This window comes from Crocodylus porosus, unplaced genomic scaffold (assembly GCF_001723895.1).
Source record: "Crocodylus porosus isolate Cpor-Errol unplaced genomic scaffold, CroPor_comp1, whole genome shotgun sequence".
NCBI lineage: Eukaryota > Metazoa > Chordata > Crocodylia > Crocodylidae > Crocodylus > Crocodylus porosus.
Genome location: NW_017728931.1, coordinates 70,042,081 through 70,058,576, shown reverse-complemented (window position 1 = coordinate 70,058,576; position 16,496 = coordinate 70,042,081). Strand labels below are relative to the sequence as shown.

General features: G+C 41.0%; 1 protein-coding gene across 2 annotated transcripts in view; it reads left to right on the top strand.

The window, feature by feature from the left end:
- Positions 1-16,496, top strand: part of TMTC2 (transmembrane and tetratricopeptide repeat containing 2) — a 367,617-nt gene that overhangs the window by 301,097 nt on the left and 50,024 nt on the right. For both annotated transcript variants that reach the window (XM_019543135.1, XM_019543136.1), the window contains one exon: positions 3,316-3,397. In XM_019543135.1, coding sequence (XP_019398680.1) covers positions 3,316-3,397 — 82 coding nt within the window. The remainder of the gene's footprint in view (positions 1-3,315; positions 3,398-16,496) is intronic.

The following is a 16,496-nucleotide window of genomic DNA, read 5'->3' as shown; positions in this document are numbered from 1 at the left end:
GCCCATGTTCATCTTGGAGTCAATAATGACTCCAAGATCCCTTTCTGCCTCCGTGCTCTCAAGAAGGCAGTTTCCCTTCCTATAAGTGTGCTGCTAGTTTCTACTGCCTAAGTGCAGCACCCTGCACTCGTCAGTATTGAAACGCATCTTGTTTATGTCAGCCCACTCCTGTAACCTGTCCAGGTCTTGTTGCAGTCTTTCCCTTCCTACTAGCATACTCATCTCATGCCAAATTTTGGTATCATCAGCGAATTTAAACAGGTTGCATTTCACCCCGTTGTCCAAATCGCTGATGAAGAAATTGAACAGTGCAGGTCCCAGGACTGAGCCCTGGGGGACTCTGCTGCCCACTTCCCCCAGGTCGAATATTACCCATCCACCACCACCCTCTGAATACGACCCTTGAGCCAATCTGCAATCCATCTGACTGTGTAGGCATCAATGCCAGTCGCCTAGTTTTTTAATGAGGATGGGGTGGGAGATGGTGTCAAAGGCCTTGCTGAAGTCTAGAAAGACTATGTCCATGGCAACACCTGCATCCATTGCCTTTGTGACCTGATCATAAAAGGCAATCAGGCTGGTCTGACAAGACCTTCCCCTAATGAAACTGTACTGGTTGCCCTTGATCATCTTCCCTGAAGCCGGCCCATCACAGATGTGCTCCTTGAGGATCTTCTCAAAGAGTTTCCCAAGGATAGAGGTAAGACTGACGGACCTATAGTTGCCCAGGTCCTCTTTCCTTTTTTGAAGATGGGGATCACATTAGCTATCTTCCAGTCATCTGGCACCTGGCCTGAGCACCACAAGCACTTGTAGAGCAATGCCAAGGGCCCTGCAATAACCCCTGCTAGCTCCCTCCACACCCTGGGGTGGAGAGCATCTGGACCCGCTGACTCGAACACGTTCCAGCCCCTCCAGAAGCTCTCTAACTCGGTCCTCCCCAACCTGAGTTCTGGAGGCATTCCCCTCGAGTCCATCTGGCATCCCAGCGGGGAAGTCCTGGTCCTTGCACAAGAAAACGGACATGAAGAATTAGTTAAAGAGTTCCGCTTTCTCCTCTGGCGCATCCACCAGATTGCCCAGTGTACTTTGCAGGGGCCCTACATTTCCCGGTGCCTTCTTCATCCTCCCTATATATTTGAAAAAGGACTTTTTATTATCCTTGATCTTGGATGCTAGTCCTAGCTCTATGTCCACCTTAGCTTTCCTGACAGCCCCCCTACAGGCCCGTGCAGAGGAGGTATAGTCCTCTTTGGAGATAGTACCCCCCTTCCACCAGGTGGACGCCGCCTTTTTGGCAAGCAGGCATTCCCGGACATCCTTGGTGAGCCAGGGGGGCTTTCGGGCACTCTTGCCCCCCTTGCATCTTGTTGGGATGGACTCCCCTTGGGCCCTGAGTATCGTTTCCTTAAGGAACGACCACTCGTCCTGGATACTGAGTTCCCCTGCCCTCAAGGACCCCAGCGCCTCACCCACTAGTCTCCTCAACTTGTTGAAGTTGGCCCTCCTAAAGTCTAGGGCTACTGTCTTGCTGCGCTGGATGATGAATTCCAGCAAGTGATGATCTCTATCACCAAGGTGATCAAGAACCTGGAGGCTCCTTACCAGGTCATCGCCTGTGGCCAGGACCAGGTCCAACAGGGTGTTTCCTCTGGTGGGACTGTGCACCTCCTGGATTAAGCGGAGGTCCTGTATCTCAGCTAGGAACCTCCTGGAACGGTCAGTCCTGGCTGACTGTTCCTCCCAGCAGATGTCTGGGTAATTAAAATCACCCATGACAACTACATCCTTGCCCTAAATGCCTCTGCAAGTTGGCTGACCAATGTTTGAGACCATTTCAGATAAGATGAATTATTGATGAAATCCTGTATGCCCATTTCCATGAGGAAAGATTATTGACTTCAAGACTTCCTCTGGATCCTCCTTGATAGCGTTTCTTTGCTTTAGTGGCTTTATGTGTTAAGCAAACAAAAGGGACTGTTGACTTTATTAACAAAGATACAGTCTTTTAACAACTGTTTTTGAACTGGCTGTTTTCTCATAGTATTGGTACTTGATCAGTTCCTACAGGCTACAAAGTATCTATCGCTTTTGCAGGTGTCTGTATGTGTGAGTGTGTGCATGTGCATGCATGAAGCCAAAGCTGTTACTTCAGACATTAATGTGTGTGAAAATGACTAATAATTAAATATCTCATGTGCCTGAATTTTATGTGCAGAAAATTCAGGTGCATTAAACCACACCCCTAGCACACATTGAGAAAAAATTTGCTCTCAACGAGAGTAGTTAAATCCAGGGCTGTCCTGTCCTACTTTGCCCCTTTGCAGCAGCCAGGGGAGCTCCAGGCTCCTCCAGGTACCAGCCCCAGGGTGGCAGAGAGCATGGGGGGGGGAGGGGGGTCAGGCCTACACTGGTGGGGAAAGGGACAACTGTCTGCCCACTTCCTAGAGCAGCTCTGAACCCCATGGAGCTGGGACCTCTGCCAGGCAGGCAGGGAGCTGGGGCCAGCCATCTGCCAACTCCCTGGAATAGCTCTGAGTCCCATGGAGCTGGGAGCATCACAAAGCATCTAGGGAGCTGGGGATGCTGGTCTGGGAATTGGGCAGGTAGCAATCCCCAGCTCCCCACCCACCCGCAGAGCTCAGGGCTAACCTGTGACCACCTGCTGCCTGGGCTGACCAGGAGCAATTTGCTCCCAGTAAGCATTTACATGTGTGCTTTGGCACATGAGTTTAATGTGCGCTTTTCTAGTACCTGTATCTATGCACATTAGGCTAATTTAATTCCCAGAAATTGCCATGCATGTGTAAACACTGATGCTTTACTGTGCATTAGATTAATCTAATACACAGTAAATCATCTTATGTTGACCAATCCACTGTGTACACAATAAAAAATGATGTAGCCAATGTATATTATTTCTGTGAATGAATAAATGCATTTAATTTTTCATACCTTAGTTTTGTTTCAGAGTGATGCTTTCCATGACTTTTCTGGAAAAGTAGCTTGTGGTTTGCAGTTCACTGAAGTTCCTTTACAATATCTGTTGTAATGGATTTTCACTTTTACCTTAGTTCCTGAACTTTGATAGATCTGGACATATTTCTCTCACTGCCTGGAGATCTGTAGCATAAAGCAGTCAACCACAGGCCTTGTTATAACACTTAAACATTCATATTTACTTAGGTTAAATCTAGTGATAATAGTAATTGGATTTTTTTTCTCTAGTGCCTGGAATATGGAAAGTGTAACTGAACTGTCAGCTGATAGCGCCATGGTGACAGAGTTAAAATAATGCATTTTTCTCTTTTTAAGGGCCGCAAGAGTGAGGCAGAGAAGTACTTCTTGAAGGCTATTCAGCTGGATCCTACCAAAGGAAACTGTTACATGCATTATGGTGAGTTTCAGATAGATAGGATTTCCTCATATATTCCAGGCTTGCTGTTAATCTCTCTGAATGATTAAGGATTTGAAAACTGCTACTGGCAAAATATCTCCTTTAAAGGAAAAAGCCTAACTTGCCATGTAGAACTTCATCTCCGTTTCAATTTGTTAATCGCAGCAAAGAGAGAGGTAGATATATTCATATTTTGTACAACTTTCCTCCTGGGAGGGGAATTTCAGAACTGCTCTCTCTCAGGAAAAGGGGATGGTGAATATAGCCACATGTCAAAGGCTTCATAGTTTTGTTTGTTATTGTTTAACAGCTTTGGCCTAGATTTGCTTGCTGCCTGTGGGTGGGCAACTAAAGGTTATATTATAGCATGCTCCAATGCAGGACAGCTAAGTTTCTGTTTCCTATTGAATAGTTATGGGCCATATATCTGCCTCCCTCACAGACTCTCTGGCTTAAAATAGATAAGTATTATAAAAGGCTTTGACAAGTTTGGCTATACCTTTGTAACACTAAGCCAATCATGTGTCTAAGTAATGCAAAGTATACAGTTAATTTGTATCATTATAGCTTTAGATTGTTTTGTGCTACATTTACAAAAAATATTTCCAGATGTGATTGGTCCCAAGAAACCAAAAATATTTAACTTGATGAACTGCCTCTTATTGTAGTTTAAAACTGATAACAGAAACGGCAGAAAATATGAGTTATATAGTCCCAGCTGGAAAATTTAGAGGGGAATAAATTTAATCTTAGTTGGGTAGGAAGGTGGGGAACCACAGGCATACAGTGTATATTTTTGTATATTGTTTTAATTTCCTCTTCTGGTTCCAGCTAGCTTAAGTACATGAACAGTAGAGATGGTGTGCAAAAATTGAAATAATAAGAATAAAAGATAGGTAACTAGTTGCAATTTTATTTATGTCACTGTGCAGTTTCTATGAAATGTGTAGTCATATGCTTTTGAGTCTCATGCTTAATGGCTGCAATAATCTATTTGTTCTTGCATGGTGATCTGATTTTGTTGCATTACAAAGTGTAGTACCCTACCTTCCTAAGGTAATACCTAAGTATGTGAGTTTATTTGTCCTCATGAAAACAAATTTGTATGTTCTATGCACATGCAAAGTTGCACATAAATGTTATGATCACAGAAACCACTGAGGACAAATTCAGTGGTACCTCTCAAAAATCTTTGGTGGCTCTTCCATCAGAATTATGAAGTTTGCTGAAGTGTAGGCTGTCTCTCATAATTACAAATTTTCCTACTTTACTCCTTCAATTTTAGTTTCTGAGGTCATATAAAGCAAAAGCAAGCTTACTTTTTCCCTAAACATATAGGATACATTGTTTTCTACATTTAAAATGCTAAAATCATAAATTCTAGTGGAATGTCTAATAATTTTAGATTATTCATTTAACACTATAGAAGAGATCACCTGATTAGAATAAAATAGAGGAAAGCATTTATTTTTTTAGCATTGTAAAGGACAAATAATGTCTTCCATCCCTTTAGATACAAAGGGCCCTTATTGCAAAGGATATGATTCATCTGTACAGATGTGCTATCAGAATTTGGCAAGTACTAGGGATAGACTGCTGTGACTGTGACTAGTTATATCTACAAATATTCAGAATAGTTTTTTGCTTTCAATGTTGTTTATTCCACATTTATATCAAAGCAAACTCAAGCTGAACTTGGCCTAGCTGTTGTATGGATTAGATATACCACACCACACCGGCAGTCTCCAAAACCTGCAACCTGCCAAAACTGGGCAGGTGCTGTACTTATCCTAAAATTAGGAAAGGATTCTCTGGATTTTTTGTTTTTTGTTTTTTTTTTTTTACTTATTCCACAGTCCTAGTAGGAAACCCATAGTATGTCTAAGAGCATTCCAGTTATTAAAGATAAATGCCAACAAGTTAGCTATACATCTTATAAATGTGAGAAATATTTCACTATTTCCTGATTTCACTATTTCCTCCTTAATTTATCAATTTAAAATGAAATTAAATAGAGATTATGCTTTAGTTAATACTTAAGATTTCAATTTTTCATTTCTAACCTTAGGCTTTGGAAGTACTTCTTGTGGTCTGCTTTGTACAGGATTATGGTAGAAGTCGAGAGAGACGTGAGGTGTTAATATATACATGTGTATAGAAATCCCACCTTCATCATATTTGCAATTACTTAATTGGAATGGGAGAGAAAAGAACCCAATAGGATGGTCAAATTAATTTCTTTGTTTTAATCACCATTAAGACCTCCTTTTAAATTTAGTTTTCTTTGAATAATGCATTGAATAATCACTTAACTATTTTCTTTGTATAATAACAATTGATTATTCTCACTAAATTAATTATACATTCACTTCATTAGGTAAGTCACAGTTCTTTTTCTTGCTTTCTTGGTGAACTTCTTGCAGGCTTTTTCTTTCTTCTTTTTCTTCACCAAATGAAGCAGATCAGCTGTGCCATCATATCATAGTACAGGTGATCCACTTCATTGGGAGAAACACACATCAGCCCTTGTGCCATCCTTGATGGTGCAGGACAAGGAACTATGTGATCTCCCTACTAATGAAGAGGCAGTCCAGAATCCATGTGGTACCTCTCTAAGAGAGTAAAACAGGCAGGTGCTTTGTGGTGGCCGGAGAGTAGGAGCAGTTCAGCCTGTTCTACTTTCCTGCCACAGAGGGAAATAATAAAAGATGTCTTCTGCAGTAAAGCAGTGGAGTCTACTGCCTTTTATTATGCCACTCATTTTCCTTTGATATGCTGCAACACAGGATAACAACATCTATTAGGTCAACATTTATGCCGCCAGAAAAATTTTTGTGGTAGTGCAAATGAGACATCAGGCTATGTCCCTTTTTGACCCATAGATATAGCAACATATAAGCATTACTATAGCATATACAATTAGGTGGTGGAGGACTAGGGACTAATCTACTTGCCCTGAGTAAGTGACCATCTATTAGGGCAATTGATGAGGCATGCCTGGCTGGGCCAAGCACCTGTATAGTCGCACTTGCCCCTGATCCCTACCTAATATGACTGCCCCAGTTCCTTGCAATTAGGTTAGCTGCTGTAAATGCCACTTACATCCTGTAAGTACACTTATAGCCTCAGGCTGCAGGCACACTTCTACACAACCCCAGTCTGTTCCAGCAAGCCTTGTGTTCACTGCTGTTTGGTTCTTCTGGTGGCTGACTTAGCTTTGGCTTTCTCTGACCCTGAACTTGAATCTTCCCTGAACCTTTGTACTGGCCCTGTTCTCTCTGGTTTCCCTGGCATCTTAACTCAGTTTGGCTTCCTTGGATCTTCCTTGGGACTTGGCACCATTTCTCTTTACTCCTGGCTTCTGACCTTGGCTTACACCTCAGACTACATCTCTTAGACATCCTTTCTTGGCTCTGGTAACCTGCAGCCTTGCTGTGCTAATCCCCAAGTTACTCTTAGTGGGCCTATCATGGGCCCAGCTGCCTATGTTCTGACCAAATCCTCATTCTGTCCTGGGATGAGCTGAAGACAGATGACAGTAACTTACGCTGCTTTGGGTTTAACCCTGTTCTCTGCTTCCAGGTTATTCTATGCTGTATTCAACTTGCACCAAAATAGGGCTGTTCATTGTCTGCTTGTTTCCTTATTTACACCTATGTAAGCATGTTTGTCTTCTTCAGTAATGAGACATTACATGGCTTTCTGATGCTGAGCATCTAGGAATTGGGAGTCCTCTTAAAAATCATGGCATTTTATTTGGAATGTGTCCAACGTTTGGCAGCAAGGGTTGAAAATTGTGGATATTGTTTTCAAACGTAAGTTCATTTCTGAACATGCTTTATCAGTGGAAGAAGGGTTGCATCTCAGAGTTGCAGTGTACTCCTCTCAAATGTTACAAAATCACACCTTCAGCCTTTCTCTACTATATCATTTTCAGAGAAGATTTTGGTTTTCTACTGAAAAATTCTGTCTGGTTTCTTTATTATGTTGTTCGGAGGGCTGTGGGTGTATCAAAACCAAATGTTGGGGAGAGGGTGGAAAGAACCATAAAAAAAGATCACCAGTGATGTGGTAATAAAAAACTGTGACCTATTTGGGGAATTCTCTTGTTGGAGAGAAGGGATCACCAAACCTTAAGAAATATTACTGGTTTTCTGGTCAAAAGTCTAAACATTGACTGCACAATTCATAATTCCAGTGTATTGTTCATTTCTGACTGTCAGATCAACTAAACACAGAGTATCCTGAGTGAGCTACAGAACAAAGCACATGGATCTGTTTTACTGGGAACTCATAACGATACATATTTGGTAACTGAATTCCCCATTGACATGAGCTTAGAGCCAGACAGATGCGCTATGCTGATCAGCATACAACTCTCCCAGCATTCCTGTTCTACACCCATGAACTTCTCAACCAGGGAAAGAAATTCTCAGAATTTCAAAATGAAATCTCCACAAAGACATAAAATGGTAGACTTTACACAAATATATGGTGATATTTTTGGGGAAAATGCAGAAAGTGCTTATCTAGTATTCAGATAATGAATACTCTTAGGATATGTTCTTGCATATGCAGTATGTCTCACAAAGGCATCCCAATTTCTGACTGTAGCCTCCAGCTACTACTATAACACAAAGAAATATAGTTCAAGAAAGATGGGATTGCTGAGTTCCTAAACGTTAAATATTTTGAGAGCTGTAATTGATAGTTTAAGATCACATTAAGCTTCCAACCTCCCTGCTCCCTGAACTGCCGTCAGTAACTTGATTTAAGAAAAGCTTTAGCCTCTCTGATATAATACGAGAATACATCTCTCTTTGTATTGAAGCTGAAACCAAACAGACCAAGTGAAAGAATATCCCAATGTTAAGTCTTGTTTGCAAACAGCTTGGCAGCTGTGAAGGTGATTCAGCATTGAAGTAGAGCTGTGATATAATTAATGTACAAAGAAATGCATGTGTCTTCATAAACTTTCAAGACCTTCTTTCTGCTCATAAGGCTACTGAAATTGCACAACATAAAACAGCATATTTGCTTTCCATTACAATGTGTACTTATCGTAAAATCCCTTTTAAGGTGATCGTTTTTTCTGGGATGAAACACAATCTTTCCAAGCAGGCTAGATGAGTGACCCCAAAGACTGTGCAATTTGAAAGTATTTTTCTGCTGTTTCTTCAAGAGTTTATCCTTAAATTTACTCTTTCTGGCATTCTGAATATACGTAATATGTTCTATTTCCTTCACAGTGAACTAGCTGGCTGGTGGCAGCAGGTAGCAGTGCTGCTACCCCATTTAACAGTGGGAAGGGAAAAGCCTCTTGGCTAGGAATAGCATATGAGTGCTTGTCTAGGAATAGCTTTGGAGCAAGAGTAAGCATTGTGGAAAACAGAGGGTGCTGGAGTGGAGGAAGGTGGGGTGGGGTGAGGTGGAGGGGATGGGAAGTGTTGGGGACAGGCAGTAGGGGACAAGGTCTTGAGGGGCCAGGGCGCAATTGCTTGACCCCCATCACCATATGCCTACCCCACTGCCTGATTCCCCCCCACACACACACTACACTACTTCACCACACCCTCCCTACTGCAGGGGTGGGGGAGTGAGGGGGTGGAATTTAAGACAACCCTCCAATAATTATATTCTATGTATGGACATATCATAAATGTATGCATTTTCTGTGCATAGAGTCTAATTATTGTGGGGTCATGTTAAATCCACAGTTGACCTGGATTTCAGTAAATATGTTATTACAGGAGAGCACTATCAAATCCATGCCTTAGATAAAGGTTGAAAGTTTCTGTTCATGGTGTCCTGGTGTCAGCTCACTTGCTTTTCTTTGTACTTTACAGTATGTTCAGCACAAAACTGATTTGGTAGGCTTTGAAAGTAAAATATTCAAGCAAATGTCCCATTGGATATCTGCATTTTAAGCTGGTGCTTCTTGCAGAATTTGCTTAGAGCTGGTGAATTTGTGAACACAAATCAAGCAGTTTTGCCAACTTGCTTTCTATCCATGGCAAAAACATTGATACGTGATTAGAGAAGTGTTTGACAAAAACTCGGACAAGAACTTTTCATTTGCCACCATAAGAGCTCCACCCCTTTGTCCATAAGATAGCACCTGTGAAATCTGCTTTTCTGCTTTTGAATGTTTACAGCAGATGACTAACACTAATGGTGCCTCCACATTTGATTGTGTTTGTACCAGTTACCCATGGTTCAGAGGCCAACAAGATGGGGTCTCTTGTTTTGCTTCTACCGCATTCTTTGGATGCATGAAAATATATGTGCTATATTACTTCAGACAAAGTTTTATCACAACTTGGCTTTCTACTGGAACTTCAAACACTGTGAATGTGCCAGAATGACTTAGCTTCAGGAGACAATACATGAATGTTATAGAATTGTTATAACTGCTACAAACTGTGGACATCATGCAGCTAGATTTGTTAATTGATTTCAGTTTGAAGCATAACACTTCTAGGTTAATTTAGTGTTATGCTGCTGCTGGAGCAGAAAATTATTTTGAGAAGGTTGAATAGGGGTTTAGTCTGGACATTGATGATATAAAAGGCCCTTTTGATGCCTAAGGCTGCAATAAACAGTCCATTTTTCCTGGAATAAACCATTTTATCTTGGTAGAAAATGCAGCTGTACAGACATCCATGTCTATTTTCCTGGAATAAATCCTAAAATAAAGGTTTCCAAATAAGACATATGAACAGTGTATCCTAGAATACTGCGAAGTGCATCTGTACAGTTGTCCCAGGATAGCTGTACACCTATAATTTAAACAATGGCAGAAAAACAGCATAGCATTCAGCTTCTAAGTAAAACCTGATTAGAAAGAAGGATGTTGTATGTACATGCCAGTCCCAGAATCTTTTTGTTCTGGGATGAACACAACTTATGAAGGGACAAATGCAGTGTCTTCCTAGCCTAACAAATCTTCACTGGGACAGAAGAGGAAAATTTCAGGGAGTCCCCATCCTTGGAGGCTTTGATTTTTCCCTCCTTTCATGCACCAGACAGCTAAGGGAGGCTCATTTTAATTTATAGACTACCAGGGACACTAACCTAGACCTGTGGGAACTTGAAATGCGGCCACGAATCGGATGTTTCAAAGAATCAGTTGTTCTCTCATAATAAATAATCAATTTTTTAATGAAAGAACAATATTTAATCCATGCCTTTGGCCAAAACAAAGACACTTTAATTTCAAAATATTGTTAAAGTGAGGCTTTCCTGAATATCAGAAACATTAACTTCTATCTGGTGAAACTAAAGTTAAGATGGAACATCTCTAAACAATCATATCCATTGTAGGGAATAGTCATTAACGATGTGGTCAGGACGTAGCAAAATAACTACATGTATGGATATTCTAATCAAGTATGCATTTTTTCTGATTGAATAACAGAGCTACCAATTCAGAGAGTTGCACTGGTGTTGTCATGTTTGTATCTCATCAAAATTTATGACAGTTTTAGGGACAGAAGAGTACATGCTTTCTTCTAGCTGGGTTATTAGTTCATCAAGTCCTTTGATAGAATTCCAGCATCTGCTTTTGTACCTCCAAGAGACAGGAATAAATTGGTGTTTGTTTAAATGACCTAAAATCTACTAGTTTATTCCAAAGAGACAACTAGAGTTCTCAGATATAGCCTCTATCTAAATTGGACTGAAAAAGCAGATTTCAGCACAGCTATGGAAGTTGGGTCTGATGGGTATCAAAAGTAATGTCAGAACCAATATGCCTCAATCTACAGCATTACTGCTGGACTCCTGAAGAGTCTCTGTGACCACAGACAACATACAGAATGTTTTGCTGCAGCTGGTTAACAGATGAATTTCAACTGCTGAAAAGCCAGTAGATCTTAAATGGGAATCAGAAGTTATTAAAGGACTTCTCATCCGATCTACAGTTTCAGCCATAGAGAAAGACCTTTGTAGTGAAGGGGCATAGTTCTGTAGAAACAATTAAGTATACATGCCCTGAAAAAAGGAAAAAAAAAACCTTTATGGATTAAGACTCTTTAGAAATCTCTTTTTTCTAAAAGTTGATCCTGATTCAAGAAAAAAATTGGGCTATTCTAACTTGCATAGTTGGTGAGAGTATTTGTGACTTGGCAATGACTCAAAAATCATGTCTAGTTGGCAGTAATCTTTAAGAAGAAAATGATGGTAATATATTTATACCTATGCAATTTGTTCCTAGATTAGGATCTACTGGATCTAGACCTCCCTTAAGGTTGAGACATTGCCTCATAACTCCCAAACCAATCCAAATTCCTACCAACATTCTACCCACCCTAGTTTGCTTCTCCTAGGAATTACCCTTCTCTACCTGCCTGATGTTTATTAAGCAGGTTTTAAACAAGTAGTGCAGAATATATCTCCTTTAAAATTATTCCAATTTCTTGTTTGATTTCAGTGTGGTATATCACAAGTGAGTTATACACATTTAATCACATGATTAGCATCTCCCGGGGTTTTCAGGAGGACAAAGCATCTTTCATTTTTCACAAACTTCAAAATTCCATCATGGCTGTACAGGTATTGATTTTATCATCAGCTTGAAAAGTGAGCCCTCAAAGTTATATTTAAGGCTCAGTCCATCAGAAAAAAGAACTATTTCTTCTATTTGGAAGATGTGTGTGTGGCAGTTGAAAGACTTTTCCTCATGCCTTTCACAAGCATTTTTGTTTGTACTTCGCCTCCTTTTGAGGACTTGGCTCTCAAGTTTATTACAAACCTTTTTCTTAACAGAGTATCCCAACTCTTACTGCTTAGTAATTTTATTTTAATGTAAGGCTTTTCTGAACCCTTGTTATTTAGCTTACTGGGAGATAATTTAGGCTTAAGCAAAAGGGAAGATTTGTTTATTACAATAGGCAGTTGCAGGGTTGTCTTTACAGAGAATTGGAGTGAATGGAGTTTTTGCTTGTGTTATTCTTCAGTTACTTGTGCTTTGGTAGTACTTTGAAATAATTGTGATTTTTTTTAAGTTAACTTTGATGGAGGGTAATATTTAACAATTTTAATAGAGCAACAAACATAAGCATCTCTAGGTAAATTTCATTTGTCATGGCATTTCAGATTATGGACCAGATTTCAAATTCAGTTTGTGGCAAAGAATTTGTGACCAATTGGTAAAGCTGGTCTTCAAAGACTTCACTAGGTAATAGGCAGGAATCCAGTCTTCAAACCTATAAGGACATGAGTAGGCCAGATGACATCAGTGGAACTATTTTTATGGGTCATCTTAAGAGGCCGCATGAAGATTCCCTTGTGTAAAGAAATCCATGAGTAGCGAAGGGACAAGATACTGTCTCCTCTGATTCCTTACATTAGATCTTCTAGTCTAACCTCCTGTATCCCATATTATCTTAAATTTCCCCATATAATCCTATGTTAAATTTTAAATCCTTTAGTTACACTAAAGCATTTCAACCATTGGAAGATCAAACTGTGTCTCAGGCAGAGAACTGGAAAGGATCAAGATCTGACTAATGGCCAAAGAACTGCTCTCTCAGGGAACTGATTGACTCAGATCTGCTGTGATGACCACAGTAGATGTTCATGACTAAAGAGGAAAGTGAAAGATCATCAAAATCTCAGATTCTTAATCTAAACCTGAGGACAATTCCTTCCCAAGCCCAAATCTAGTGATTGGTTTGAACCTGATTTATGTCTCTTATTCTCTGAAAGAATTTCTCTGTCTTGTCTATTGTCTCATTTCCAACTGTGGCCATTGTGCATTCTGGCGGCCGGGGGGGAGGAGGGAGAGAAGGGAAGGGGCTAGGGAGGGGAACAGGGTGTGGGAATCACCACAACCTCTATATGGATATACTGAAGAAAGGGAGAGTCTTCCATTCCCAGATTCCAGGGCCAAAAATGACAACAGCTATTCATTCTGAACCTTCAGTAGAATTTTACTAGAAACTGGATTGAAACCTTTAGAAAGCTTGTAAAGACTTATATGTTGATGTGCCTACCACACACCCAATTAAACTATAAGAAAGCTTAATTCTCCTAATGGATGGAAAACCATATCATATTTTAAGGTTCAGTTTGCCAACTTAAATGTTCAGCCATTGCATCTTATCATACCTTTATCAGCAAGGTTGAACCTGTGTTTCCCGCACTCTCACTGCTATCAGATATCTTTTCCAGGTATAAATACAGCAATCAAGTTACCTCTCAACTTTTTATTGAGAAGCTAGATTAAATTTCGTAGCTATCACTCTTAGGCTAAGTACAGACAGTCAAAAAACTGACTGATGGTGAGTAGATTCAGTCTTTGGAGGTTAGTCTAAGCTGCAGAGATTAAACTGAGAAACAACTGTACACACATTCACCTTTGATTCAGGAAATGCAGCCACATGTCTGCAGTGGCTCAGGCCAGAAGCCAGGGAGCACTAGAGCATGGCTCTCTGGCATGTACCCAATGTGTTCACTTCCTCTTCCTGTTGCCTTTGAGGTTTGTGGGATTTGGAGTCCACAATCACAGAAGCAGGACTCCACAGGGTTGCTTATCACTTCCTGTTCCTGCTTCCATGTATCTCTGGGGTTTGTAGCCCACAGTTGCAGCCAGCAGTAACTTTTAGTAAGTTTAGTGGGGCATGGCAGCTCTGTACTCAGGGAAAGTGGGGTTTAACATCTGGCCCCAGACCCCAGCTGAGTTTTGCCTGGGATAGGTGGGGGGAGTCCCTTCCTCCCCCTCCTCCCCCCACAACCCTTCTCTGCTGGAGCAGAGAGCACAACACAACTCAGGGCTGGAAAGCATGCTGGGATGCTGGGGGACTCTGATTTAACTTAAACCAGGAAGGGGTCTGGGACAGAAGTTTCATAAACTGGTTTGACCCAAATCAGTTAAGTATGATACTACATTCAGCCAGGTTTATCTTAAACCAGTTTCAGCCATTTTGCAGCTGATTTATGTGCACTGAACTTCTGTTCTGTTACAGACTTAAACCAGTTTCTCATCACTTAAACTGGTTTATGTGCAACTTCTGTCCCTAGCCTTAAGGTTGGTTTTGCAGCCTCTGGATCATTTTTATGGTTCTCTTTGAATGCTGTCTGGTATTTCAAAATCCTTCTTCAAGTATAAACACCAAAATTGGCCACTATATTTTAGTAGTGGTTTTTATCATTAGCATGTACAGAGGCAAGATTACTGCCCTGCTATTACTTGGTATTTCTCCTGTCCTATACTTGCTGCTTTTGTTACAGATTTGAACTGAGAACTCATTTGGAAGTGGTTATTTATTATGACCCCAAAGTCCTTTTCAAGACAGTGTTATCCATATTATAGGTGTGTTCTTAGTTCCTGGTTGCATTTCACTAAATTAAAATTGATTTTGCTAGATTATAAACATTTGACTAGGCATTCTCTACCAAGTTATTTCCATAGAAGGCAACTTTTTGATCCAAACATCATAGAATCATAGAAAGAGACCTCAGAATGTGAACTAGTCCATTCCCTGGTCAAGCTAGGATCATTCACATCTAAGAGACCTGACAAATGTTTGTCTAATAAGTGGTCACCTGGAAAAGACAGGTTTTGGATATCTGACCTCTGCCTCGCAAGGCAAATGCTATGCCACTTATGCTGTTGTGTCATGCTTCAAAATCCTGAGGATTCAATAGGTGACAAGATTCTGTCGTATATTATTTTGATCTTGTGGTGTTGCAAGTTTCCACTAAGCCTGCTGCTATAGCAGGGCTGTCCAACTGGTGGCCCCTGAGGGGTTAAATAATATCCCGTGGCCTCCTTGCTGCTTCTGCTGCTGCTCCTACTCCTGCTGCCAGAGTCCTGGGCTCCTTTTCCCTTCTTCTCTTGTCTGCTCCTGCCTCTGGGGTTGGTGAGGGGCAGCATGGCATAGCTTATGGGACCAAGCATTACCACAGATAGGATGCTCAGGGGTAACCTGGGGCAATGATTTAGCATGAGATGGCTGGTGTAGGGGAGCCCATGTGGTACTATGCATGGCCCATGCAGTATGTGGCCCAGGGGAAGGGGATATGTGGCCTATGAGGTGTGTGGCAGGGCACCTACAGCCCCCAGCCCTTCAGAAGTTTGATAGGCCTGCTCCATGGTACGATGAGTATGGCCAAAAAGCTAAAAATGCTTGGCTGAAATCAAGTTGCTGGAAGGGTCCCTTGGGGGAAAATGGAAGTCATAAGTTAAGGTAACTATCATCCTGCTCCAGCTTGCACCAGTGTCCACTGCTCTGCTCTCCCTACTTTACTGAGGAGTGGATATAACAGAATAAAACAACATTTTGCTGCTCCATTCCCACCCACTGGGCATGCCTCTGTATTTTGGGTCTTCTTCCCCTCTGACTAACTCTGATGATTATCTCTGTTCTTGTTTTGTTTAAAAAGAAGAAAAAAAATAAATTCAGAAATTGGTTTCTTTACTTTTACCAAAGAAAGCTTTCCCATATATCTGTGGTTGGGTGTGTAAAATGGAATTTAAGCCCTAATGTAGTACAGATGTTCTATGTTAGGACCAGGATCCTAAAGGCTTCCATTATTTTTATAGATTTTTCATGCAGTTGATTTCTCCACTTGCCTTCTGAGGCTTCATAGAGGCCTCTGTTTCAGAGAAAATGCTGCTTTTACGATAAATGTAATGCTGTTCACACCCTGCTGTTGTGGGTCAGTGGTTGAATTCTTGTGTGCTATGCAGGAGACCTGGGTTTCATTCCTGGACACACACACATAACTACAGGCCTGGAGGCACCAAATGTATGGACTTAGTGTAGCCTTTTGGTTTTTTCTGGATTCTAGGCAGCCTCCACTACTCCATGCTCTTGCCTAAGTTTTTCTGGATGACAATGGTCTGGATGACCTCTCATACATACACTATGATCCAGAAGGATCAGTGTTTGCCTACTACTACTACTAATGCTATCACAAATGAGTAGCAGTTCTCTTAAAATACTTTTATTTCTGAAGGAATTATTTTCCCTCTTCTTTGAAATGGTGGCACTGTGCTGATGGCCCACCAGACCATGGTTTGTAGTAAAATGCCAGGTTTATGAGACACCATTTTTGTCCATATGTTTCATAGATTTCATAGACATTAGGGCTG